Source organism: Xenopus tropicalis, chromosome 8 (genome assembly GCF_000004195.4).
Source record: "Xenopus tropicalis strain Nigerian chromosome 8, UCB_Xtro_10.0, whole genome shotgun sequence".
NCBI lineage: Eukaryota > Metazoa > Chordata > Amphibia > Anura > Pipidae > Xenopus > Xenopus tropicalis.
In genome coordinates this window covers 351,182-376,302 of record NC_030684.2, presented here as the reverse complement: position 1 = coordinate 376,302, position 25,121 = coordinate 351,182, and the positions used below count along the sequence as shown (strand labels likewise).

At 58.7% G+C, this 25,121-nt stretch overlaps 1 protein-coding gene across 3 annotated transcripts in view; it reads left to right on the top strand.

Moving 5' to 3' along the window:
• The window catches only part of gripap1 (GRIP1 associated protein 1), a 96,866-nt gene extending 80,307 nt beyond the window's left edge, over nt 1-16,559 (top strand). For all 3 annotated transcript variants that reach the window (XM_031906869.1, XM_031906868.1, NM_001171524.1), the window contains 1 exon segment: nt 15,610-16,559. In XM_031906869.1, the coding sequence (XP_031762729.1) occupies nt 15,610-15,699 (90 nt within the window). In that variant the 3' untranslated portion in view covers nt 15,700-16,559.
• The last annotated feature ends 8,562 nt before the right edge of the window (nt 16,560-25,121 follow it).

Below are 25,121 nucleotides of genomic sequence, written 5' to 3'. Positions count from 1 at the left end.
TGAGCTCTTTAGGTAGATAGGGGAAGGACAGCTAGATGGGACAGACATAAGGCAAAGTACTGGGGGGGGGGGGGGGGATAAGCCTGAGCTCTTTTAGGTAGATAGGGAAGGGACAGACTAAGATGGGACAGACATTAGGCCAGTACTGGGGGGGGGGGATTAAGCCTTGAGCTCTTTAGGTAGATAGGGGAAGGGAAGACTAGATGGGACAGACATAAGGCAGTACTGGGGGGGGGGGGGATAAGCCTGAGCTCTTTAGGTAGATAGGGGAAGGGACAGACTAGATGGACAGACATAAGGCGTACTGGGGGGGGGGGGAATAAGCCTGAGCTCTTAGGTAGATAGGGGAAGGGACAGACTAGATGGGACAGACATAAGGCAGTACTGGGCGGGGGGGGATAAGCCTGAAGCTCTTTAGGTAGATAGGGGAAGGGACAGACTAGATGGGACAGACATAAGGCAGTACTGGGGGGGGGGGGGATAAGCCTGAGCTCTTTAGGTAGATAGGGAAGGGACAGACTAGATGGGACAGACATAGGCAGTACTGGGGGGGGGGATAAGCCTGAGCTCTTTAGGTAGATAGGGAAGGGACAGACTAGATGGGGACAGACATAAGGCAGTACTGGGGGGGGGGGGGGATAAGCCTGAGCTCTTTAGGTAGATAGGGAAGGGACAGACTAGATGGGACAGACATAAGGCAGTACTGGGGGGGGGGGGATAAGCCTGAGCTCTTTAGGTAGATAGGGGAAGGACAGACTAGATGGGACAGACATAAGGCAGTACTGGGGGGGGGGGGATAGCCTGAGCTCTTTAGGTAGATAGGGGAAGGGACAGACTAGATGGCAGACATAAGCAGTACTGGATAAGCAGTAGGGGGCGAATAAGGCAGACTGGTGGGAAGCGGCTTCTTTGTAGATAGGAAGATAAGGGACGCATAAGGCAGTACGAGGGGGGGGTAACGAGCCTTTGTTGGAAGGACAGACTGAGGATAAAAGGCAGATTGGGGGGCGGGGATAATGGCTTAGTAATGGGGAAGCGACAGAATAGGCACTGGGGGGGTGCGAGCCTTAGGGATAGAAGCACTGATGGACAAAGGCTCTGGGGTAGTAGTTGTAGACTAGGGGAAGGGACAGACTAGATGGACAGGACCATACAGCGTACATGGGGGGGGCGGGGGGATAAGCCTTAGGCTCTTTAGGTAGATAGGGGAAGGGACAGGACTTTAATGGGACAGACATTAAGGGCTAGTCTGGGGGGGGGGGGATAAGCCGTGAGCTCTTTAGGTAGAATAGGAATGGACAGACTAGATGCGGACAGACAAAGCAGTACTTGGGGGGGGGGGGGGGATAAGCCTTGAAGCCTCTTTAGGTAGATAGGAAGGCGATAGATGGACAGACTAAAGTACTGGGGGGGAGTGCACCTTGTAGAATGGAAGACTAGTGACATAGGACGGAGGGGGGGGGCGGATAAGCTCTGAGCTTCTTTAGTAGAGTTAGATGGGAAGGGACATGACTAGATGGACAGAACATAAGCAGTACTGGGGGGGGGGGATAGCCTGAGCTCTTAGGTAGATAGCGGGAAGGAAGACTAGATGGGGACAGACATAAGCAGTATTGGTGGGGGGGTTATCAGGCGGACGGGGATTAAGCCTGAGTTTAGGGGTAGATAGAGGAAGGGGACAAACTAGATGGGACAAACATAAGGCAGTACTGGGGGGGGGGGGATAGCCTGAGCTCTTTAGGTAGATAGGGAAGGACAGACTAGATGGGACAGACATAGCAGTACGGGGGGGGGGGATAAGCCTGTAGCTCTTTTAGGTAGGATAGGGAGGGCAGGACTAGATGGGACAGACATTAAGGTACTGGGGGGGGATAAGCCTGAAAGCTCATTTAGGTAGATAGGGAAGGGACAGACATTTAAGGGCAGTCCTGGGTGGGGGGGGATGTTGTTAGCCTGAGCTCTTTAGGTAGATGAGGAAGGGACAGACTAGAATGGGAACGACATAAGGCAGTACTGGGGGGGGTGGGGGATAAGCCTTAGCTCTTTAGGTAGATAGGGGAAAGGGCATGACTAGATGGGACAGACATAAGCAGTACTGGGGGGGATAAGCCTGAGCTCTTTAGGTAGATAGGGGAAGGGACAGACTAGATGGGACAGACATAAGGCAGTACTGGGGGGGGGGGGGATAAGCCTGAGCTCTTGTAGAGATAGGGGAAGGGACAGACTAAATGGACAGACATAAGGCAGTACTGGGGGGGGGGGGAAAGCCTGAGCTCTTTAGTAGATAGGGAAGGACAGACTAGATGGGACAGACATAAGGCAGTACTGGGGGGGGATAAGCTGAGCTCTTTAGGGTAGATCAGGGAAGGGACAGACTAGATGGGACAGACATAAGGCAAGTACTGGGGGGGGGGGGGATAAGCCTGAGGCTCTTAGGTAGATAGGGGAAGGACAGACTAGATGGGACAGACATAAGGCAGTACTGGGGGGGGGGGGGATAAGCCTGAGCTCTTTAGGTAGATAGGGGAAGGGACAGACTAGATGGGGACAGACATAAGGCAGTACTGGGGGGGGGGGGATAAGGCCTGAGCTCTTTAGGTAGATAGGGGAAGGGACAGACTAGATGGGACCGACATAAGGCAGTACTGGGGGGGGGGGGGATAAGCCTGAGCTCTTTAGGTAGATAGGGGAAGGGACAGACATAAGGCAGTACTGGGGGGGGGGGGGGGATAAGCCTGAGCTCTTTAGGTAGATAGGGGAAGGGACAGACTAGATGGGACAGACATAGCAGTACTGGGGGGGGATAAGCCTGAGCTCTTTTAGGTAGATAGGGGAAGGGACAGACTAGATGGGACAGACATAAGGCAGTACTGGGGGGGGGGATAAGCCTGAGCTCTTTAGGTAGATAGGGGAAGGGACAGACTAGATGGGACAGACATAAGGCAGTACTGGGGGGGGGGATAAGCCTGAGCTCTTTAGGTAGATAGGGGAAGGGACAGACTAGATGGGACAGACATTAAGGCAGTACTGGGGGGGGGGGGATAAGCCTGAGCTCTTTAGGTAGATAGGGGAAGGGACAGACTAGATGGGACAGACATAAGGCAGTACTGGGGGGGGGGGGGGGATAAGCCTGAGCTCTTTAGGTAGATAGGGGAAGGGACAGACTAGATGGGACAGACATAAGGCAGTACTGGGGGCGGGGGGGGGGATAAGCCTGAGCTCTTTAGGTAGATAGGGGAAGGGACAGACATAAGGCAGTACTGGGGGGGGGGGATAAGCCTGAGCTCTTTAGGTAGATAGGGGAAGGGACAGACTAGATGGGACAGACATAAGCAGTACTGGGGGGGGGGGGGGATAAGCCTGAGCTCTTTAGGTAGATAGGGGAAGGGACAGACTAGATGGGACAGACATAAGGCAGTACTGGGGGGGGGGGGGGGAATAAGCCTGAGCTCTTTAGGTAGATAGGGGAAGGGACAGACTAGATGGGACAGACATAAGGCAGTACTGGGGGGGGGGGGGGGATAAGCCTGAGCTCTTTAGGTAGATAGGGGAAGGGACAGACTAGATGGGACAGACATAAGGCAGTACTGGGGGCGGGGGGGGATAAGCCTGAGCTCTTTAGGTAGATAGGGAAGGGACAGACTAGATGGGACAGACATAAGGCAGTACTGGGGGGGGGGGGGGATAAGCCTGAGCTCTTTAGGTAGATAGGGAAGGGACAGACTAGATGGGACAGACATAAGGCAGTATTGGGGGGGGGGGGGGGGATAAGCCTGAGCTCTTTAGGTAGATAGGGGAAGGGACAGACTAGATGGGACAGACATAAGGCAGTACTGGGGGGGGGGGGATAAGCCTGAGCTCTTTAGGTAGATAGGGGAAGGGACAGACTAGATGGGACAGACATAAGGCAGTACTGGGGGGGGGGGGGATAAGCCTGAGCTCTTTAGGTAGATAGGGGGAAGGGACAGACTAGATGGGACAGACATAAGGGCAGTATTGGGGGGGGGGGGGGGATAAGCCTGAGCTCTTTAGGTAGATAGGGGAAGGGACAGACTAGATGGGACAGACATAAGGCGAGTACTGGGGGGGGGGGGGGATAAGCCTGAGCTCTTTAGGTAGATAGGGGAAGGGACAGACATAAGGCAGTACTGGGGGGGGGGGGGATGTTGTTAAGCCTGAGCTCTTTAGGTAGATAGGGGAAGGGACAGACTAGATGGGACAGACATAAGGCAGTACTGGGGGGGGGATAAGCTGAGCTCTTTAGGTAGATAGGGGAAGGGACAGACTAGATGGGACAGACATAAGGCAGTACTGGGGGAGGGGGGGATAAGCCTGAGCTTCTTTAGGTAGATAGGGGAAGGGACAGACTAGATGGGACAGACATAAGGGCAGTAACTGGGGGGGGGGATAAGCCTGAGCTCTTTAGGTAGATAGGGGAAGGGACAGACTAGATGGGACAGACATAAGGCAGTACTGGGGGGGGGATAGCCTGAGCTCTTTAGGTAGATAGGGGAAGGGACAGGACTAGATGGGACAGACATAAGGCAGTACTGGGGGGGGGGGGGGGGGATAAGCCTGAGCTCTTTAGGTAGATAGGGGAAGGGACAGACTAGATGGGACAGACATAAGGCAGTACTGGGGGGGGGGGGGGGGATAAGCCTGAGCTCTTTAGGTAGATAGGGGAAGGGACAGACATAAGGCAGTACTGGGGGGGGGGGGGGGATGTTGTTAAGCCTGAGCTCTTTAGGTAGATAGGGGAAGGGACAGACTAGATGAGACAGACATAAGGCAGTACTGGGGGGGGGGGGGGGTTGTTAAGCCTGAGCTCTTTAGGTAGATAGGGGAAGGGACAGACTAGATGGGACAGACATAAGGCAGTACTGGGGGGGGGGGGTTGTTAAGCCTGAGCTCTTTAGGTAGATAGGGGAAGGGACAGGCATAAGGCAGTACTGGGGGGGGGCACTTGGTACGTTACGTGGGGAGGGGAAGGTCATTGGGGGCGCAGGCTGCCAGGGACTCGGTGCCATTGATTTTCCGATTATGTGGTGCCGGGGGGGTGGGATCATGTGGTGCCGGGGGGGGGGGGAATCGGAGCTCAGAGAGGCTTTTCCCACCACTGGGAGTTGCAGATTTCATGACTCTGTAACCTTCATCCAGAGCTCAAGCCAATGAGTGCGGGGGGGAGGGGCTGTAACCCTTAGTGCTGGGGGGCTGTATATAGGGGTGCATACAAGTAGTGCCCAGTGATGCCCCTGGCACTAAGTTTAACCCCCCCAACTCTCTCCCTATACAGTGCCTACTGGTGGGGTTCCTCTGCCATAGGGCCCCACTGCCCCCCACTGGCACTACAGGAGCCATAGGGCCCCTCACTGCCCCCCACTGGCACTACAGGAGCCTTAGGGCCCCTCACTGCCCCCCCCGCTGGCACTACAGGAGCCTTAGGGCCCCTCACTGCCCCCCGCTGGCACTACAGGAGCCATAGGGCCCCCCACTGCCTTCCAGTGGCATTACAGGAGCCTTAGGGCCCTTCACTGCCCCCCGCTGGCACTACAGGAGCCTTAGGGCCCCTCACTGCCCCCCACTGGCACTACAGGAGCCATAGGGTCCCTCACTGCCCCCCAATGCACTACAGGAGCCTTAGGGCCCCACTGCCCCCACTGGCACTACAGGAGCCTTAGGGCCCCACTGCCCCCCACTGGCACTACAGGAGCCATAGGGCCCCTCACTGCCCCCCACTGGCACTACAGGAGCCTTAGGGCCCCTCACTGCCCCCCACTGGCACTACAGGAGCCATAGGGTCCCTCACTGCCCCCCAATGGCACTACAGGAGCCTTAGGGCCCCACTGCCCCCCACTGGCACTACAGGAGCCTTAGGGCCCCACTGCCCCCCACTGGCACTACAGGAGCCATAGGGCCCCTCACTGCCCCCCACTGGCACTACAGGAGCCATAAGGCCCCACTGCCCCCGCTGGCACTACAGGAGCCATAGGGCCCCTCACTGCCCCCCACTGGCACTACAGGAGCCATAGGGCCCCTCACTGCCCCCCACTGGCACTACAGGAGCCTTAGGGCCCCTCACTGCCCCCCCACTGCACTACAGGAGCCATAGGGCCCCTCACTGCCCCCCACTGGCACTACAGGAGCCTTAGGGGCCCCTCACTGCCCCCCGCTGGCACTACAGGAGCCATAGGGCCCCTCACTGCCCCCCACTGGCACTACAGGAGCCTTAGGGCCCCTCACTGCCCCCCACTGGCACTACAGGAGCCATAGGGCCCCTCACTGCCCCCCCACTGGCACTACAGGAGCCTTAGGGGCCCCTCACTGCCCCCCACTGGCACTACAGGAGCCTTAGGGCCCCTCACTGCCCCCCACTGGCACTACAGGAGCCTTAGGGACCCTCACTGCCCCCCACTGGCACTACAGGAGCCTTAGGGCCCCTCACTGCCCCCCACTGGCACTACAGGAGCCATAGGGTCCCTCACTGCCCCCACTGGCACTACAGGAGCCTTAGGGACCCTCACTGCCCCCCACTGGCACTACAGGAGCCTTAGGGCCCCTCACTGCCCCCCACTGGCACTACAGGAGCCATAGGGTCCCTCACTGCCCCCACTGGCACTACAGGAGCCTTAGGGTCCCTCACTGCCCCCCACTGGCACTACAGGAGCCTTAGGGCCCCTCACTGCCCCCCACTGGCACTACAGGAGCCTTAGGTCCCCACTGCCCCCCGCTGGCACTACAGGAGCCTTAGGGTCCCTCACTGCCCCCCACTGCACTACAGGAGCCTTAGGGCCCCTCACTGCCTCCCACTGGCACTACAGGAGCCTTAGGGCCCCTCACTGCCCCCCCACTGGCACTACAGGAGCCTTAGGGCCCCTCACTGCCCCCCACTGGCACTACAGGAGCCTTAGGGCCCCTCACTGCCCCCCACTGGCACTACAGGAGCCTTAGGTCCCCACTGCCCCCCGCTGGCACTACAGGAGCCTTAGGGCCCCTCACTGCCCCCCGCTGGCACTACAGGAACCATAGGGTCCCTCACTGCCCCCCACTGGCACTACAGGAGCCATAGGGTCCCTCACTGCCCCCCGCTGGTACTACAGGAGCCATAGGGTCCCTCACTGCCCCCGCTGGCACTACAGGAGCCTTAGGGCCCCACTGCCCCCCACCGGTACTACAGGAGCCTTAGGGCCCCACTGCCCCCCACTGGCACTACAGGAGCCTTAGGGCCCCTCACTGCCCCCCACTGGCACTACAGGAGCCTTAGGGCCCCACTGCCCCCCACTGGCACTACAGGAGCCTTAGGGCCCTCACTGCCCCCACTGGCACTACAGGAGCCATAGGGTCCCCCACTGCCCCCCACTGGCACTACAGGAGCCATAGGGTCCCCCACTGCCCCCCACTGGCACTACAGGAGCCATAGGGGCCCCTCACTTGCCCCCCACTGGCACTACAGAGCCATAGGGCCCCTCACTGCCCCCCACTGGCACTACAGGAGCCTTAGGGCCCCTCACTGCCCCCCACTGGAACTACAGGAGCCTTAGGGCCCCACTGCCCCCCACTGGCACTACAGGAGCCATAGGGCCTCACTGCCCCCCACTGGCACTACAGGAGCCTTAGGGCCCCTCACTGCCCCCCACTGGCACTACAGGAGCCTTAGGGCTCTACTGCCCCCCACTGGCACTACAGGATCCTTAGGGCCCCTCACTGCCCCCACTGGCACTACAGGAGCCTTAGGGCCCACTGCCCCCCACTGGTACTGCAGGAGCCATAGGGCCTCACTGCCCCCCACTGGCACTACAGGGAGCCTTAGGGCCCCTCACTGCCCCCCACTGGCACTACAGGAGCCTTAGGGCCCTACTGCCCCCCACTGGCACTACAGGAGCCTTAGGGCCCCTCACTGCCCCCCGCTGGCACTACAGGAGCCTTAGGGCCCCTCACTGCCCCCCGCTGGCACTACAGGAGCCTTAGGGCCCCACTGCCCCCCACTGGCACTACAGGAGCCTTAGGGCTCTACTGCCCCCCCACTGGCACTACAGGAGCCTTAGGGCCCCTCACTGCCCCCCACTGGCACTACAGGAGCCTTAGGGCCCCACTGCCCCCCACTGGCACTACAGGAGCCATAGGGCCTCACTGCCCCCCACTGGCACTACAGGAGCCTTAGGGCCCCTCACTGCCCCCCACTGGCACTACAGGAGCCTTAGGGCCCCCTCACTGCCCCCCGCTGGCACTACAGGAGCCATAGGGTCCCTCACTGCCCCCCAATGGCACTACAGGAGCCTTAGGGCCCCTCACTGCCCCCCACTGGCACTACAGGAGCCTTAGGGCCCCTCACTGCCACCCTCTGGCACTACAGGAGCCATAGGGTCCCCCAATGCACTTACAGGAGCCTTAGGGCCCTCACTGCCCCCATGGCACTACAGGAGCCTTAGGGCCCCTCACTGCCCCCCACTGGCATTACAGGAGCCATAGGGTCCCACTGCCCCCCACTGGCACTACAGGAGCCTTAGGGCCCCTCACTGCCCCCCACTGCACTACAGGAGCCTTAGGGCCCCTCACTGCCCCCCACTGGCACTACAGGAGCCTTAGGGCCCCTCACTGCCCCCCACTGGCACTAGAGGAGCCTTAGGGCCCCTCACTGCCCCCCACTGGCACTACAGGAGCCTTAGGGCCCCTCACTGCCCCCCACTGGCACTACAGGAGCCTTAGGGCCCCACTGCCCCCCACTGGCACTAGAGGAGCCTTAGGGCCCCTCACTGCCCCCCACTGTACTACAGGAGCCTTAGGGCCCCACTGCCCCCCACCGGCACTACAGGAGCCTTAGGGCCCCCTCACTGCCCCCCACTGGCACTACAGGAGCCATAGGGTCCCTCACTGCCCCCCACTGGCACTACAGGAGCCTTAGTGCCCCTCACTGCCCCCCACTGGCACTACAGGAGCCTTAGTGCCCCTCACTGCCCCCCACTGGCACTACAGGAGCCTTAGGGCCCCTCACTGCCCCCTACTGGCACTACAGGAGCCTTAGGGCCCCTCACTGCCCCCTACTGGCACTACAGGAGCCTTAGGGCCCCTCACTGCCCCCCACTGGCACTACAGGAGCCATAGGGCCCCACTGCCCCCCACTGGCACTACAGGAGCCATAGGGCCCCACTGGTACTACAGGAGCCATAGGGCCCCTCACTGCCCCCCCACTGGCACTACAGGAGCCTTAGGGCCCCACTGCCCCCCACTGGCACTACAGGAGCCATAGGGCCTCACTGCCCCCCACTGGCACTACAGGAGCCTTAGGGCCCCTCACTGCCCCCCACTGGCACTACAGGAGCCTTAGGGCCCCTCACTGCCCCCCCCCTGGCACTACCAGGAGCCATAGGGTTCCCTCACTGCCCCCAATGGCACTACAGGAGCCTTAGGGCCCCTCACTGCCCCCCCACTGGCACTACAGGAGCCTTAGGGCCCCTCACTGCCACCCTCTGGCACTACAGGAGCCATAGGGTCCCCCAATGGCACTACAGGAGCCTTAGGGCCCCTCACTGCCCCCCACTGGCACTACAGGAGCCTTAGGGCCCCTCACTGCCCCCCACTGGCACTACAGGAGCCATAGGGTCCCACTGCCCCCACTGCACTACAGGAGCCTTAGGGCCCCTCACTGCCCCCCCACTGGCACTACAGAGCCTTAGGGCCCCTCACTGCCCCCCACTGGCACTACAGGAGCCTTAGGGCCCCTCACTGCCCCCCACTGGCACTAGAGGAACCTTAGGGCCCTCACTGCCCCCCACTGCACTACAGGAGCCTTAGGGCCCCTCCACTGCCCCCCACTGGCACTACAGGAGCCTTAGGGCCCCACTGCCCCCCACTGGCACTAGAGGAGCCTTAGGGCCCCTCACTGCCCCCCACTGGGTACTACAGGAGCCTTAGGGCCCCACGCCCCCCACTGGCACTACAGGAGCCTTAGGGCCCCTCACTGCCCCCCACTGGCACTACAGGAGCCATAGGGTCCCTCACTGCCCCCCACTGGCACTACAGGAGCCTTAGTGCCCCTCACTGCCCCCCACTGGCACTACAGGAGCCTTAGTGCCCCTCACTGCCCCCACTGGCACTACAGGAGCCTTAGGGCCCCTCACTGCCCCCTACTGGCACTACAGGAGCCTTAGGGCCCCTCACTGCCCCCTACTGGCACTACAGGAGCCTTAGGGCCCCTCACTGCCCCCTACTGGCACTACAGGAGCCTTAGGGGCCCCTCACTGCCCCCCACTGGCACTACAGGAGCCATAGGGCCCCCACTGCCCCCCACTGGCACTACAGGAGCCATAGGGCCCCACTGGTACTACAGGAGCCATAGGGCCCCTCACTGCCCCCACTGGCACTACAGGAGCCATAGGGTCCCTCACTGCCCCCCACTGGCACTACAGGAGCCTTAGGGTCCCTGCACTGCCCCCCACTGGCACTACAGGAGCCTTAGGGCCCCTCACTGCCCCCCACTGGCACTACAGGAGCCATAGGCCCCACTGCCCCCCACTGGCACTACAGGAGCCATAGGGCCCCACTGGTACTACAGGAGCCATAGGGCCCCTCACTGCCCCCCCACTGGCCACTACAGGAGCCATAGGGCCCCACTGCCCCCCACTGGCACTACAGGAGCCATAGGGCCCCACTGGTACTACAGGAGCCATAGGGCCCCTCACTGCCCCCACTGGCACTACAGGAAGCCATAGGGCCCCACTGGTACTTACAGGAGCCATAGGGCCCCTCACTAGCCCCCCCACTGGCACTACAGGAGCCATAGGGCCCCACTGCCCCCCACTGGCACTACAGGAGCCATAGGGCCCCACTTGGCACTACAGGAGCCATAGGGCCTCACTGCCCCCACTGCACTACAGGAGCCATTAGGGCCCTCACTGCCCCCCACTAGTACTACAGGAGCCATAGGGCCCCACTGGTACTACAGGAGCCATAGGGCCCCTCACTGCCCCCCACTGGCACTACAGGAGCCATAGGGCCCCTCACTGCCCCCCACTGGCACTACAGGAGCCTTAGGGCCCCTCACTGCCCCCCACTGGCACTACAGGAGCCTTAGGGCCCCTCACTGCCCCCCACTGGCACTAGAGGAGCCTTAGGGCCCCTCACTGCCCCCACCGGCACTACAGGAGGCTTAGGGTCCCTCACTGCCCCCCACTGGCACTACAGGAGCCATAGGGCCCCTCACTGCCCCCCACTGGCACTACAGGAGCCTTAGGGCCCCACTGCCCCCCACTGGCACTACAGGAGCCATAGGGCCCCACTGCCCCCCACTGGCACTACAGGAGCCATAGGGCCCCACTGCCCCCCACTGGCACTACAGGAGCCTTAGGGCCGCACTGCCCCCCACTGGCACTACAGGAGCCATAGGGCCCCACTGCCCCCCACTGGCACTACAGGAGCCTTAGGGCCCCACTGCCCCCCACTGGCACTACAGGAGCCATAGGGCCCCACTGCCCCCCACTGGCACTACAGGAGCCTTAGGGCCCCTCACTGCCCCTCACTGGCACTACAGGAGCCTTAGGGCCCCTCACTGCCCCCCACTGGCACTACAGGAGCCTTAGGGTCCTTCACTGCCCCCCACTGGCACTACAGGAGCCTTAGGGCCCCACTGCCCTCCACTGGCACTACAGAAGCCATAGGGCCGCACTGGCACTACAGGAGCCAAAGGGCCCCTCACTGCCCCCCACTGGCACTACAGGAGCCATAGGGCCCCCCACTGGCACTACAGGAGCCTTAGGGCCCCACTGCCCCCCACTGGCACTACAGGAGCCTTAGGGTCCCTCACTGCCCCCCGCTGGCACTACAGGAGCCATAGGGCATTGCATGCTGGGAGCAGTACTCGGGGGGGGTTATTAAATCAGAATTTCCTCATTACAAATTCATGCTGCTGTCAGTGCCAAGTGCCCCCACTCATTCCCCCCCCCCCCCCCCATGTTCCCCTCGGTGCTTACCGCACACAGCTCTGGAAATGGAATATCCCATTCTGGCCTAATGGACGGAACCAGCGGGGGCCAAGGCTGGGGGCGGAGCTGAAGGAGTCGGGCCAATGCTGACCCACAAACACAAAGTCAGCACTTACTCGGCTGCAGGAAATCTGTGTAAATGTAACAGCCCTGGCATTGGGTCGGGCAGGATGGAACCTACCCCTGGGGCAAATGAGGGGCAGGGACTCTGCCCAAAGCACAATGGCAGCAGCTCAGTGATTGGCTGCCCCTCAACTGCATGCGGCCAATCAGAATGAGATACTGGGGGGTTCTCAGGGTCAGTGGGCAGGGATTGTCCCTAATGTATGGTTTCTGGGGGGAATAGGGTGAGTGCAAGCTCTGAGGGTCAGTGGGCAGGCATTGTATCCCTGAGGTATGGTTTCTGGGGGGGGGGGGTGAGTGCAAGCTCTGAGGGTCAGTGGGCAGGCATTGTATCCCTGAGGTACAGTTTCTGGGGGGGGTGAGTGCAAGCTCTGAGGGTCAGTGGGCAGGCATTGTATCCCTGAGGTACAGTTTCTGGGGGGGGTGAGTGCAAGCTCTGAGGGTCAGTGGGCAGGCATTGTATCCCTGAGGTACAGTTTCTGGGGGGGGGGTGAGTGCAAGCTCTGAGGGTCAGTAGGCAGGCATTGTATCCCTGAGGTACAGTTTCTGGGGGGGGGGGGTGAGTGCAAGCTCTGAGGGTCAGTGGGCAGGCATTGTATCCCTGAGGTACAGTTACTGGGGGGGGGTGAGTGCAAGCTCTGAGGGTCAGTGGGCAGGCATTGTATCCCTGAGGTACAGTTACTGGGGGGGGGTGAGTGCAAGCTCTGAGGGTCAGTGGGCAGGCATTGTATCCCTGAGGTACAGTTTCTGGGGGGGGGGGTGAGTGCAAGCTCTGAGGGTCAGTGGGCAGGCATTGTATCCCTGAGGTACAGTTACTGGGGGGGGGGTGAGTGCAAGCTCTGAGAGTCAGTGGGCAGGCATTGTATCCCTGAGGTACAGTTTCTGGGGGGGGGGGGTGAATGCAAGCTCTGAGGGTCAGTGGGCAGGCATTGTATCCCTGAGGTACAGTTACTGGGGGGGGGTGAGTGCAAGCTCTGAGGGTCAGTGGGCAGGCATTGTATCCCTGAGGTACAGTTTCTGGGGGGGGGGTGAGTGCAAGCTCTGAGGGTCAGTGGGCAGGGCATTGTATCCCTGAGGTACAGTTTCTGGGGGGGGGGTGAGTGCAAGCTCTGAGGGTCAGTGGGCAGGCATTGTATCCCTGAGGTACAGTTACTGGGGGGGGGGTGAGTGCAAGCTCTGAGGGTCAGTGGGCAGGCATTGTATCCCTGAGGTACAGTTTCTGGGGGGGGGGGTGAGTGCAAGCTCTGAGGGTCAGTGGGCAGGCATTGTATCCCTGAGGTACAGTTTCTGGGGGGGGGGGTGAGTGCAAGCTCTGAGGGTCAGTGGGCAGGCATTGTATCCCTTAGGTACAGTTACTGGGGGGGGGGGGTGAGTGCAAGCTCTGAGGGTCAGTGGGCAGGCATTGTATCCCTGAGGTACAGTTACTGGGGGGGGGTGAGTGCAAGCTCTGAGGGTCAGTGGGCAGGCATTGTATCCCTGAGGTACAGTTTCTGGGGGGGGGGTGAGTGCAAGCTCTGAGGGTCAGTGGGCAGGCATTGTATCCCTGAGGTACAGTTTCTGGGGGGGGGGTGAGTGCAAAGCTCTGAGGGTCAGTGGGCAGGCATTGTATCCCTTAGGTACAGTTACTGGGGGGGGGGGGTGAGTGCAAGCTCTGAGGGTCAGTGGGCAGGCATTGTATCCCTTAGGTACAGTTACTGGGGGGGGGGGGGTGAGTGCAAGCTCTGAGGGTCAGTGGGCAGGCATTGTATCCCTGAGGTACAGTTTCTGGGGGGGGGGTGAGTGCAAGCTCTGAGGGTCAGTGGGCAGGCATTGTATCCCTGAGGTACAGTTTCTGGGGGTGGGGGGTGAGTGCAAGCTCTGAGGGTCAGTGGGCAGGCATTGTATCCCTGAGGTACAGTTACTGGGGGGGGGGGTGAGTGCAAGCTCTGAGGGTCAGTGGGCAGGCATTGTATCCCTGAGGTACAGTTACTGGGGGGGGTGAGTGCAAGCTCTGAGGGTCAGTGGGCAGGCATTGTATCCCTGAGGTACAGTTTCTGGGGGTGGGGGGGTGAGTGCAAGCTCTGAGGGTCAGTGGGCAGGCATTGTATCCCTGAGTACAGTTTCTGGGGGGGGGGTGAGTGCAAGCTCTGAGGGTCAGTGGGCAGGCATTGTATCCCTGAGGTACAGTTACTGGGGGGGGGTGAGTGCAAGCTCTGAGGGTCAGTGGGCAGGCATTGTATCCCTGAGGTACAGTTACTGGGGGGGGTGAGTGCAAGCTCTGAGGGTCAGTGGGCAGGCATTGTATCCCTTAGGTACAGTTACTGGGGGGCGTGAGTGCAAGCTCTGAGGGTCAGTGGGCAGGCATTGTATCCCTTAGGTACAGTTACTGGGGGGGGGTGAGTGCAAGCTCTGAGGGTCAGTGGGCAGGCATTGTATCCCTTAGGTACAGTTACTGGGGGGGGTGAGTGCAAGCTCTGAGGGTCAGTGGGGCAGGCATTGTATCCCTTAGGTACAGTTACTGGGGGGGGGTGAGTGCAAGCTCTGAGGGTCAGTGGGCAGGCATTGTATCCCCTGAGGTACAGTTACTGGGGGGGGGTGAGTGCAAGCTCTAAGGGTCAGTGGGCAGGCATTGTATCCCTGAGGTACAGTTACTGGGGGGGGGGGGTGAGTGCAAGCTCTGAGGGTCAGTAGGCAGGCATTGTATCCCTGAGGTACAGTTACTGGGGGGGGTGAGTGCAAGCTCTGAGGGTCAGTGGGCAGGCATTGTATCCCTGAGGTACAGTTACTGGGGGGGGGTGAGTGCAAGCTCTGAGGGTCAGTGGGCAGGCATTGTATCCCTGAGGTACAGTTACTGGGGGGGGGGTGAGTGCAAGCTCTGAGGGTCAGTGGGCAGGCATTGTATCCCTGAGGTACAGTTACTGGGGGGGGGGTGAGTGCAAGCTCTGAGGGTCAGTGGGCAGGCATTGTATCCCTGAGGTACAGTTTCTGGGGGGGGGTGAGTGCAAGCTCTGAGGGTCAGTGGGCAGGCATTGTATCCCTGAGGTGCAGTTACTGGGGGGGGGTGAGTGCAAGGCTCTGAGGGTCAGTGGGCAGGCATTGTATCCCTGAGGTACAGTTACTGGGGGGGGGGGGTGAGTGCAAGCTCTGAGGGTCAGTGGGCAGGCATTGTATCCCTGAAGGTACAGTTACTGGGGGGGGGGGGGTGAGTGCAAGCTCTGAGGGTCAGTGGGCAGGCATTGTATCCCTGAGGTGCAGTTACTGGGGGGGGGGTGAGTGCAAGCTCTGAGGGTCAGTGGGCAGGCATTGTATCCCTGAGGTACAGTTACTGGGGGGGGGGGGTGAGTGCAAGCTCTGAGGGTCAGTGGGCAGGCATTGTATCCCTGAGGTACAGTTACTGGGGGGGGGGGGGTGAGTGCAAGCTCTGAGGGTCAGTGGGCAGGCATTGTATCCCTGAGGTACAGTTACTGGGGGGGGGGGTGAGTGCAAGCTCTGAGGGTCAGTACGAGAGCCCTGACTGTCTCTTTCCCCGCAGGACCTGGAAGCGCTCTCACAGGAGATTGTGCGGCTGAGCAAGGAATGCGCCCCAGGCCAGGAGCAGCCGCACGTGGACACCCTGAGCTGAACCCCCATGTCCCTCCCCCACTTCTAATTCATTGGCTCCCTGTCTGTCTGCCCCACCCCTGCCTCTGACACCCCCATAATCACGTTTCAGGGGCTATGCCCATAGGGGAGGCCACTTTTGCCTGAAAGTGCCCCCAGCATCCCTGCCTGTTGTTCTTGCCACGCTGGTTACTCCCGGACTGTACCCCCTGTTTGTTGTACCCCCTGGGCACAGCTCTATCCTTACTGCCTGTCACGGGGGGCTAGATGGAGCTGGAGACCCCCACGCGCCAAGCAGGCCAGTGTGTGCCCAATCTCCCCCCTGTACCTGGTGGGTGTGCAGCTCAGTCTGGTTACTGCCCCCCCCCCCCCGATCATTCCGACCCACCCACCCATTGGATGCCCCGTGTATAATGATTTGTATATATTGTTGTGTTTGTGGGTGGGCTAACTACATGCGGCCAATCAGCAGGGGGAGGGTGGTCCGACGTCCCCCTGAAACGGTGGCTGATATTGTGTATAGTCTTTTATTTAACTGCTGTGTGGGGCGGGTGGGGGCATTTCTTGGTACCCTCTGACTTCCCCAAGTCCCTTTCTGGCAAACAGCAGCTCGGCCTTGCTTTATGGCAGGGATTTTAGTCTCAGGATCAGAGCCGCTCTCCCAGTTGCCCCTTATGCCCCTCATGCCCGCTGGGGGTGACACTGATGCTTGGTACTCAGTACAACTATAGGACTCTAACGTGACTCGTGCCCCCGGTCTTGCTGTTATGCGATGGCAATGCCCCCTTAATACTGTGCCTCTGAGGGAACTGGGCAAACTCCCATGCCACCCATGCCCGGTGCCAGCTCAGCTGTACCATCTGAATAAAGTGTTAACCTCTTGCCTTGTGTCGCTTGCATACGTGGGGTTAAAGGGGGAATCTTGCCCAGTGTTTGGCCTCTGTGGGGGGCTGCATGGACCCTACAAAATGAACCCCATATTTATTGGCCTGCTGGGATCCGCCATCTTCCCTCTGCCGCAGTGTCCCCTGAGCCATAAGGCACCCACACATGGACCAGGTAGGGGCTTCAGCCAATCACTGAAGGGATGGAGAGTGCACAAGGGGCCACACATGGTGTCGGGGCCCTAATAGTGTCACCATTGTCTGTGCAAAGAGCTTGAATGAGTGCAACATTGGGGGGTGAGAAGGAACATCCTTATGTGCCCAAGCGCCTCCAGCCGGGCAATGCCCACTGGCCAACTCCAGCCAGGCAACGCCCGCTGGCCAACTCCCGCCTCCAGCCAGGCAACTCCCGCTGGCCAACTCCCACCTCCAGCCAGGCAACGCCCGCTGGCCAACTCCCGCCTCCAGCCAGGCAACGCCCGCTGGCCAACTCCCGCCTCCAGCCAGGCAACGCCCGCTGGCCAACTCCCGCCTCCAGCCAGGCAACGCCCGCTGGCCAACTCCCGCCTCCAGCCAGGCAACGCCCGCTGGCCAACTCCCGCCTCCAGCCAGGCAACGCCCGCTGGCCAACTCCCGCCTCCAGCCAGGCAACGCCCGCTGGCCAACTCCCGCCTCCAGCCAGGCAACGCCCGCTGGCCAACTCCCGCCTCCAGCCAGGCAACTCCCGCTGGCCAACTCCCACCTCCAGCCAGGCAACACCCGCTGGCCAACTTCCACTCCCACTGGCCAAGTCCCACCAACAAACACCCACTGGCCAACTCCCACCTAGAAACATGGGCCCTGGCTGAGGGATGCGGTGGGGAGAGACCATCTGACCCCTAAGGGAAATATTAGGATCTGCTACTGCCAGGAATCAGTACCGACCCAAAGTAACTTCTGCCAGCACAGTAACCCAAATGGGGAGAAACCCGTGCAGATGGCCGCACTGAAGGGGACTCCCTGGGGAGACCCACATTTAACCCCATGTAGGTACCAGTATGGGGGGGGGCTGTACCATTACAGAAATGGACCCCACAATCATCCGCGCCTTAATAGTGACTCCAGAAACCCACCTCTCCAGTCAGAACCAACTGCTGCTATATATACACTATAGCCCCAAACCTCCAGCCCTCACCCTTTATATTGGGCCCAACAAACATGGGAGAACCAAGCAGCAATGGACCTCCACTGAATACTACGCCCCAGGGCAGAACTTTCTGACCTGAAATGGACCCACTGCAAGAGACAAGCCAATAAAAAGCCCATAAATGGTTAGACAGCGAGTGCAAGCCAATAAGGAACCATCTAGGGACAGTCTCTAACCAACAGCACCACATAACCCAGAGCTGAAACAGCCCATTATTCCATACAGAACCAGTACAAACGGATCCTTAGAAAGATAAAAACAAAAGGGAATCTTAACTGGAAGATACTCTGCTAGAGAACTCATAATGGGCGAAATAGAACCACATGGGGACACGGCCCAACAGAACTCATTCTGGGAGATAGGGAACCACGTGGGGACCCAGCCCAACAGAACTCATTCTGGGAGATAGGGAACCACATGGGGACCCGACCCAAGAGAACTCATTCTGGGAGATAGGGAACCACATGGGGACCCGACCCAAGAGAACTCGTTCTGGGAGATAGGGAACCACATGGGGACCCGACCCAAGAGAACTCATTCTGGGAGATATGGAACCACATGGGGACCCAGCCCAATAGAACTCATTCTGGGAGATAGGGAACCACATGGGGACCCGACCCAAGAGAACTCATTCTGGGAGATAGGGAACCACATGGGGACCCGACCCAAGAGAACTCATTCTGGGAGATAGGGAACCACATGGGGACCCAGCCCAATATAACTCATTCTGGGGGATAGGGAACCGCATGGGGACCCAGCCCAATAGAACTCATTCTGGGAGATAGGGAACCACATGGGGAACCAGCCCAATAGAACTCATTCTGGGAGATAGGGACCCAGCCCAATAGAACTCATTCTGGGAGATAGGGAACCACATGGGGACCCGACCCAAGAGAACTCATTCTGGGAGATAGGGAACCACATGGGGACCCAGCCCAATATAACTCATTCTGGGGGATAGGGAACCGCATGGGGACCCAGCCCAATAGAACTCATTCTGGGAGATAGGGAACCACATGGGGAACCAGCCCAATAGAACTCATTCTGGGAGATAGGGAACCACATGGGGACCCAGCCCAATAGAACTCATTCTGGGAGATAGGGAACCACATGGGGACTCAGCCCAATAGAACTCATTCTGGGAGATAGGGAACCACATGGGGACCCAGCCCAATAGAACTCATTCTGAGAGATAGGGAACCACATGGGGACCCAGCCCAATAGAACCCATTCTGGGAGATAGGGAACCACATGGGGACCCAGCCCAATAGAACTCATTCTGGGATATAGGGAACCACATGGGGACCCAGCCTAATAGAACTCATTCTGGGAGATATGGAACCACATGGGGACCCGACCCAAGGGAACTCATTCTGGGAGATAGGGAACCACATGGGGACCTAGCCCAATAGAACTCATTCTGGGAGATTGGGGACCTAGCCCAATAGAACTCATTTTGGGAGATAGGGAACCACATGGGGACCTAGTCCAACAGAACTCATTCTGGGAGATAGGGAACCACATGGGGACCCGACCCAACAGAACTCATTCTGGGAGATAGGGAACCACATGGGGAACCAACCCAAGAGAACTCATTCTGGGAGATAGGGAACCACATGGGGACCCGACCCAATAGAACTCATTCTGGGAGATAGGAAACCACGTGGGGACCCGACCCAAGAGAACTCATTCTGGGAGATAGGGAACCACATGGGGACCCAGCCCAAGAGAACTCATTCTGGGAGATAGGGAACAACATGGGGACCCGACCCAAGAGAGCTTATTCTGGGAGATAGGGAACCACATGGGGACCTGACCCAAGAGAACTTATTCTGGGAGATAGGGAACCACATGGGGACCCAGCCCAAGAGAACTCATTCTGGGAGATAGGGAACCACATGGGGACACGGCCCAAGAGAACTCATTCTGGGAGATAGGGAACCACATGGGGACCCAGCCTAATAGAACTCATTCTGGGAGATAGGGACCACATGGGGACCCAGCCCAATAGAACTCATTCTGGGAGATATGGAACCACATGGGGACCCAGCCCAATAGAACTCATTCTGGGAGATAGGGAACCACATGGGGACCCGACCCAAGGGAACTCATTCTGGGAGATAGGGAACCACATGGGGAACCAGCCCAATAGAACTCATTCTGGGAGATAGGGAACCACATGGGGACCCGACCCAAGGGAACTCATTCTGGGAGATATAGAACCACATGGGGACCCGACCCAATAGAACTTATTCTGGGAGATAGGGAACCACATGGGGACCCGACCCAAGAGAACTCATTCTGGGAGATACAGAACCACATGGGGACCCAGCCCAATAGAACTCATTCTGGGAGATAGGGAACCACATGGGGACCCGACCCAAGAGAACTCATTCTGGGAGATACAGAACCACATGGGGACTCGACCCAAGAGAACTCATTCTGGGAGATAGGGAACCACATGGGGACACGGCCCAAGAGAACTCATTCTGGGAGATAGGGAACCAGGCCCAACAGAACTCATTCTGGGAGATAGGGAACCACGTGGGGACCCAGCCCAATAGAACTCATTCTGGGAGATAGGGAACCACATGGGGACCCGACCCAAGGGAACTCATTCTGGGAGATAGGGAACCACATGGGGACCCAGCCCAATAGAACTCATTCTGGGGGATAGGGAACCACATGGGGACCCAGCCTAATAGAACTCATTCTGGGAGATAGGGAACCACATGGGGACCCAGCCCAATAGAACTCATTCTGGGGGATAGGGAACCACATGGGGACCCAGCCTAATAGAACTCATTCTGGGAGATATGGAACCGCTTGGGGACCTGACCCGAGAGAACTCATTCTGGGAGATAGGGAACCACATGGGGACCCAGCCCAATATAACTCATTCTGGGTGATAGGGAACCACATGGGGACCCGACCCAAGAGAACTCATTCTGGGAGATAGGGAACCAGGCCCAACAGAACTCATTCTGGGAGATAGGGAACCACATGGGGACACGGCCCAAGAGAACTCATTCTGGGAGATAGGGAACCAGGCCCAACAGAACTCATTCTGGGAGATAGGGAACCACATGGGGACACGGCCCAAGAGAACTCATTCTGGGAGATAGGGAACCAGGCCCAACAGAACTCATTCTGGGAGATAGGGAACCACATGGGAACCAGGCCCAACAGAACTCATTCTGGGAGATAGGGAACCACATGGGGACCCAGCCCAATAGAACTCATTCTGGGAGATAGGGAACCACATGGGGACCCGACCCAAGGGAACTCATTCTGGGAGATAGGGAACCACATGGGGACCCAGCCCAGTAGAACTCATTCTGGGGGATAGGGAACCACATGGGGACCCAGCCTAATAGAACTCATTCTGGGAGATAGGGAACCACATGGGGACCCAGCCCAATAGAACTCATTCTGGGGGATAGGGAACCACATGGGGACACAGCCTAATAGAACTCATTCTGGGAGATATGGAACCGCTTGGGGACCTGACCCGAGAGAACTCATTCTGGGAGATAGGGAACCACATGGGGACCCAGCCCAATATAACTCATTCTGGGTGATAGGGAACCACATGGGGACCCGACCCAAGAGAACTCATTCTGGGAGATAGGGAACCAGGCCCAACAGAACTCATTCTGGGAGATAGGGAACCACATGGGGACACGGCCCAAGAGAACTCATTCTGGGAGATAGGGAACCAGGCCCAACAGTACTCATTCTGGGAGATAGGGAACCACATGGGGACCCAGCCCAATAGAACTCATTCTGGGAGATAGGGAACCACATGGGGACCCGACCCAAGGGAACTCATTCTGGGAGATAGGGAACCACATGGGGACCCAGCCCAATAGAACTCATTCTGGGCGATAGGGAACCACATGGGGACCCAGCCTAATAGAACTCATTTTGGGAGATATGGAACCGCTTGGGGACCTGACCCGAGAGAACTCATTCTGGGAGATAGGGAACCACATGGGGACCCAGCCCAATATAACTCATTCTGGGTGATAGGGAACCACATGGGGACCCGACCCAAGAGAACTCATTCTGGGAGATAGGGAACCAGGCCCAACAGAACTCATTCTGGGAGATAGGGAACCACATGGGGACACGGCCCAAGAGAACTCGTTCTGGGAGATAGGGAACCAGGCCCAACAGAACTCATTCTGGGAGATAGGGAACCAGGCCCAACAGAACTCATTCTGGGAGATAGGGAACCACATGGGGACACGGCCCAAAAGAACTCATTCTGGGAGATAGGGAACCACATGGGGACCCGACCCAAGAGAACTCATTCTGGGAGATAGGGAACCAGGCCCAACAGAACTCATTCTGGGAGATAGGGAACCACATGGGGACTCAGCCCAATAGAACTTATTCTGGGAGATAGGGAACCACATGGGGACCTGACCCGAGAGAGCTTATTCTGGGAGATAGGGAACCACATGGGGACCCGACCCAATAGAACTCATTCTGGGAGATAGGGAACCACATGGGGACCCAGCCCAAGAGAACTCATTCTGGGAGATAGGGAACCACATGGGGACCCGACCCAAGAGAGCTTATTCTGGGAGATAGGGAACCACATGGGGACCCGACCCAAGAGAGCTTATTCTGGGAGATAGGGAACCACATGGGGACCCAGCCTAATAGAACTCATTCTGGGAGATATGGAACCACATGGGGACCCAGCCCAATAGAACTCATTCTGGGAGATATGGAACCACATGGGGACCCAGCCCAATAGAACTCATTCTGGGAGATAGGGAACCACATGGGACCCGACCCAAGGGAACTCATACTGGGAGATATGGAACCACATGGGGACCCAGCCCAATAGAACTCATTCTGGGAGATAGGGAACCACATGGGGACCCAGCCCAATAGAACTCATTCTGGGGGATAGGGAACCACATGGGGACCCAGCCTAATAGAACTCATTCTGGGAGATAGGGAAACACATGGGGACCCAGCCCAATATAACTCATTCTGGGGGATAGGGAACCACATGGGGACCCAGCCTAATAGAACTCATTCTGGGAGATAGGGAAACACATGGGGACCCAGCCTAATAGAACTCATTCTGGGGGAGAGGGAACCACATGGGGACCCAGCCTAATAGAACTCATTCTGGGAGATAGGGAAACACATGGGGACCCGACCCAACAGAACTCATTCTGGGAGATAGGGAACCACATGGGGACCCGACCCAACAGAACTCATTCTGGGAGATAGGGAACCACATGGGGACCCAGCCTAATAGAACTCATTCTGGGAGATAGGGAACCACATGGGGACCTGACCCAAGAGAACTTATTCTGGGAGATAGGGAACCACATGGGGACCCAACCCAATAGAACTTATTCTGGGAGATAGGGAACCACAAGGGGACCCAGACCAATAGAACTCATTTTGGGAGATAGGGAACCACATGGGGACCTGACCCAAGAGAACTTATTCTGGGAGATAGGGAACCACATGGGGACCCAACCCAAGAGAACTCATTCTGGGAGACAGAGAACCACATGGGGACACGGCTCAAGAGAACTTATAGATAAGGAACCACATATATGTATATATAGTTTGTATGTGAGTGTATAGATTGGTTAGTATAGGTTGTGTGCTGGGTTTACTCGGATGGGTTCAACTTGATGGACAATGGTCTTTTTTCAACCCTATGTAACTATGTGACTATGTAACATGGGGACCCAGCCCAATAGAACCCATTCTGGAACCACATGGGGACACGGCCCAAGAGAACTTATTCTGGGAGATAGGGAACCACATGGGGACCCAGCCCAATAGAACTCATTCTGGGAGATACATATACAAAATGGCAGAACTATTCCAATGACCCAGAGGGCAGGAGGGAAAGGAGAGAGTTCCCAGCTAGAGGAGAGAAGGCAGGAGGAAGGGAGAGATGGTAGGGGGCAGAAGAGTGGCACAGGGGCAGATATAAGTGAGGAGTCTGGGGACAGCTATGAGAGTGCATTTGAGCCCCCCCCCCCCCCCCCCCCCCCAATGCCAGTAGCCTCTAAGGTAACAAGATTGAAGACACAGCCCTGATTGACTCCGGAGGTGAGACTGTGACCGGGGGGTGTGAGTGCCGGCTCATTAGTGGCTCATTATCGACCCCCCCCTCCCCTTCAGGCTGCAGCACAACAGTAGTGATGTTACCTGTGCCCCTTCCCATTTACAGCCTGACTCCCCCCCCAGTTTTTTGCTCCAGCTGCACAGCAGGGAGATTGCCCTGTAGGGTGGCAAAAGGGGGCATGAGCCTTACAGTGTCTCAGGGTGCCAGAATGAGTGCCACAGAGGGTGCCCAAGAGGGTGTCATAGAGGGTGCCAGAGTGGGTGCCACAGAGGGTGCCAGGGGAAGTGCCAGAGAGGGTGTCATAGAGGGTGCCAGAGAGGGTGTCATAGAGGGTGCCACAGAGGGTGCCAGGGGAGGTGCCACAGAGGGTGTCATAGAGCGTGCCAGGGAGGGTGCCACAGTGGATGCTAGGGAGGGTGCCACAGTGGGTGTCACAGAGGGTACCAGGGAGGGTACCAGAGTGGATGCCAGGGAGGGTGTCATAGTCGGTGCCACAGAGGATACCAGGGAGGGTGCCAGAGTCAATGCCAGGGAGGGTGCCATAGTGGGAGCCAGACAGGGTGCCACAGAGGATACCAGGGAGGGTGCCACAGTGGATGCCAGGGAGGGTGCCACAGAGGATGCCAGGGAGGGTGCCAGAGTGGGTGCCACAGAGGATGCCAGGGAGGGTGCCAGAGTGGATGCCAGGGAGGGTGCCAGAGTGGGTGCCACAGAGGATGCCAGGGAGGGTGCCACAAAGGATGCCACAGAGGGTGCCAGAGTGGGTGACACAGAGAGTGCCAAAGTGGGTGTCAGAGAGGGTGCCACAGAGGATGCCAGGGAGGGTGCTAGAGTGGATGCCAGAGTGGGTGCCACAGAGGGTGCCAGAGTGGATGCCAGGGAGGGTGCCAGAGTGGGAGCCAGATAGGGTGCCCACTGCAGAGCACATTCATATTACTGCATGAGCCCACGGCCCAGTGTAAGTGCAGTGCTGCAGTGCAGAGGTTAAATAGTCCTGGGTCCTCCTCCTCCTCCTCCCATTCCCCTTCCAGTAATGCTGCAGTCCTCCCCAGCCCATGTGCTGCCATACCGGCCGGTCCCACTGCCCAATCCTCTGGGTGCCCCCCAGCCCACCCCCACACTCCCTGACTCCAGTGTTGCAGTGGAGAGGTTAATCACCGGGGTGCCCCTCTCCCTACACCCAGCGCTGCAGCCTCCAGCAGATCCCTCCTCCTGCAGAGCGATTAGCAGGGTGGGTGGGTAGGTGGGTGGGTGGGGGT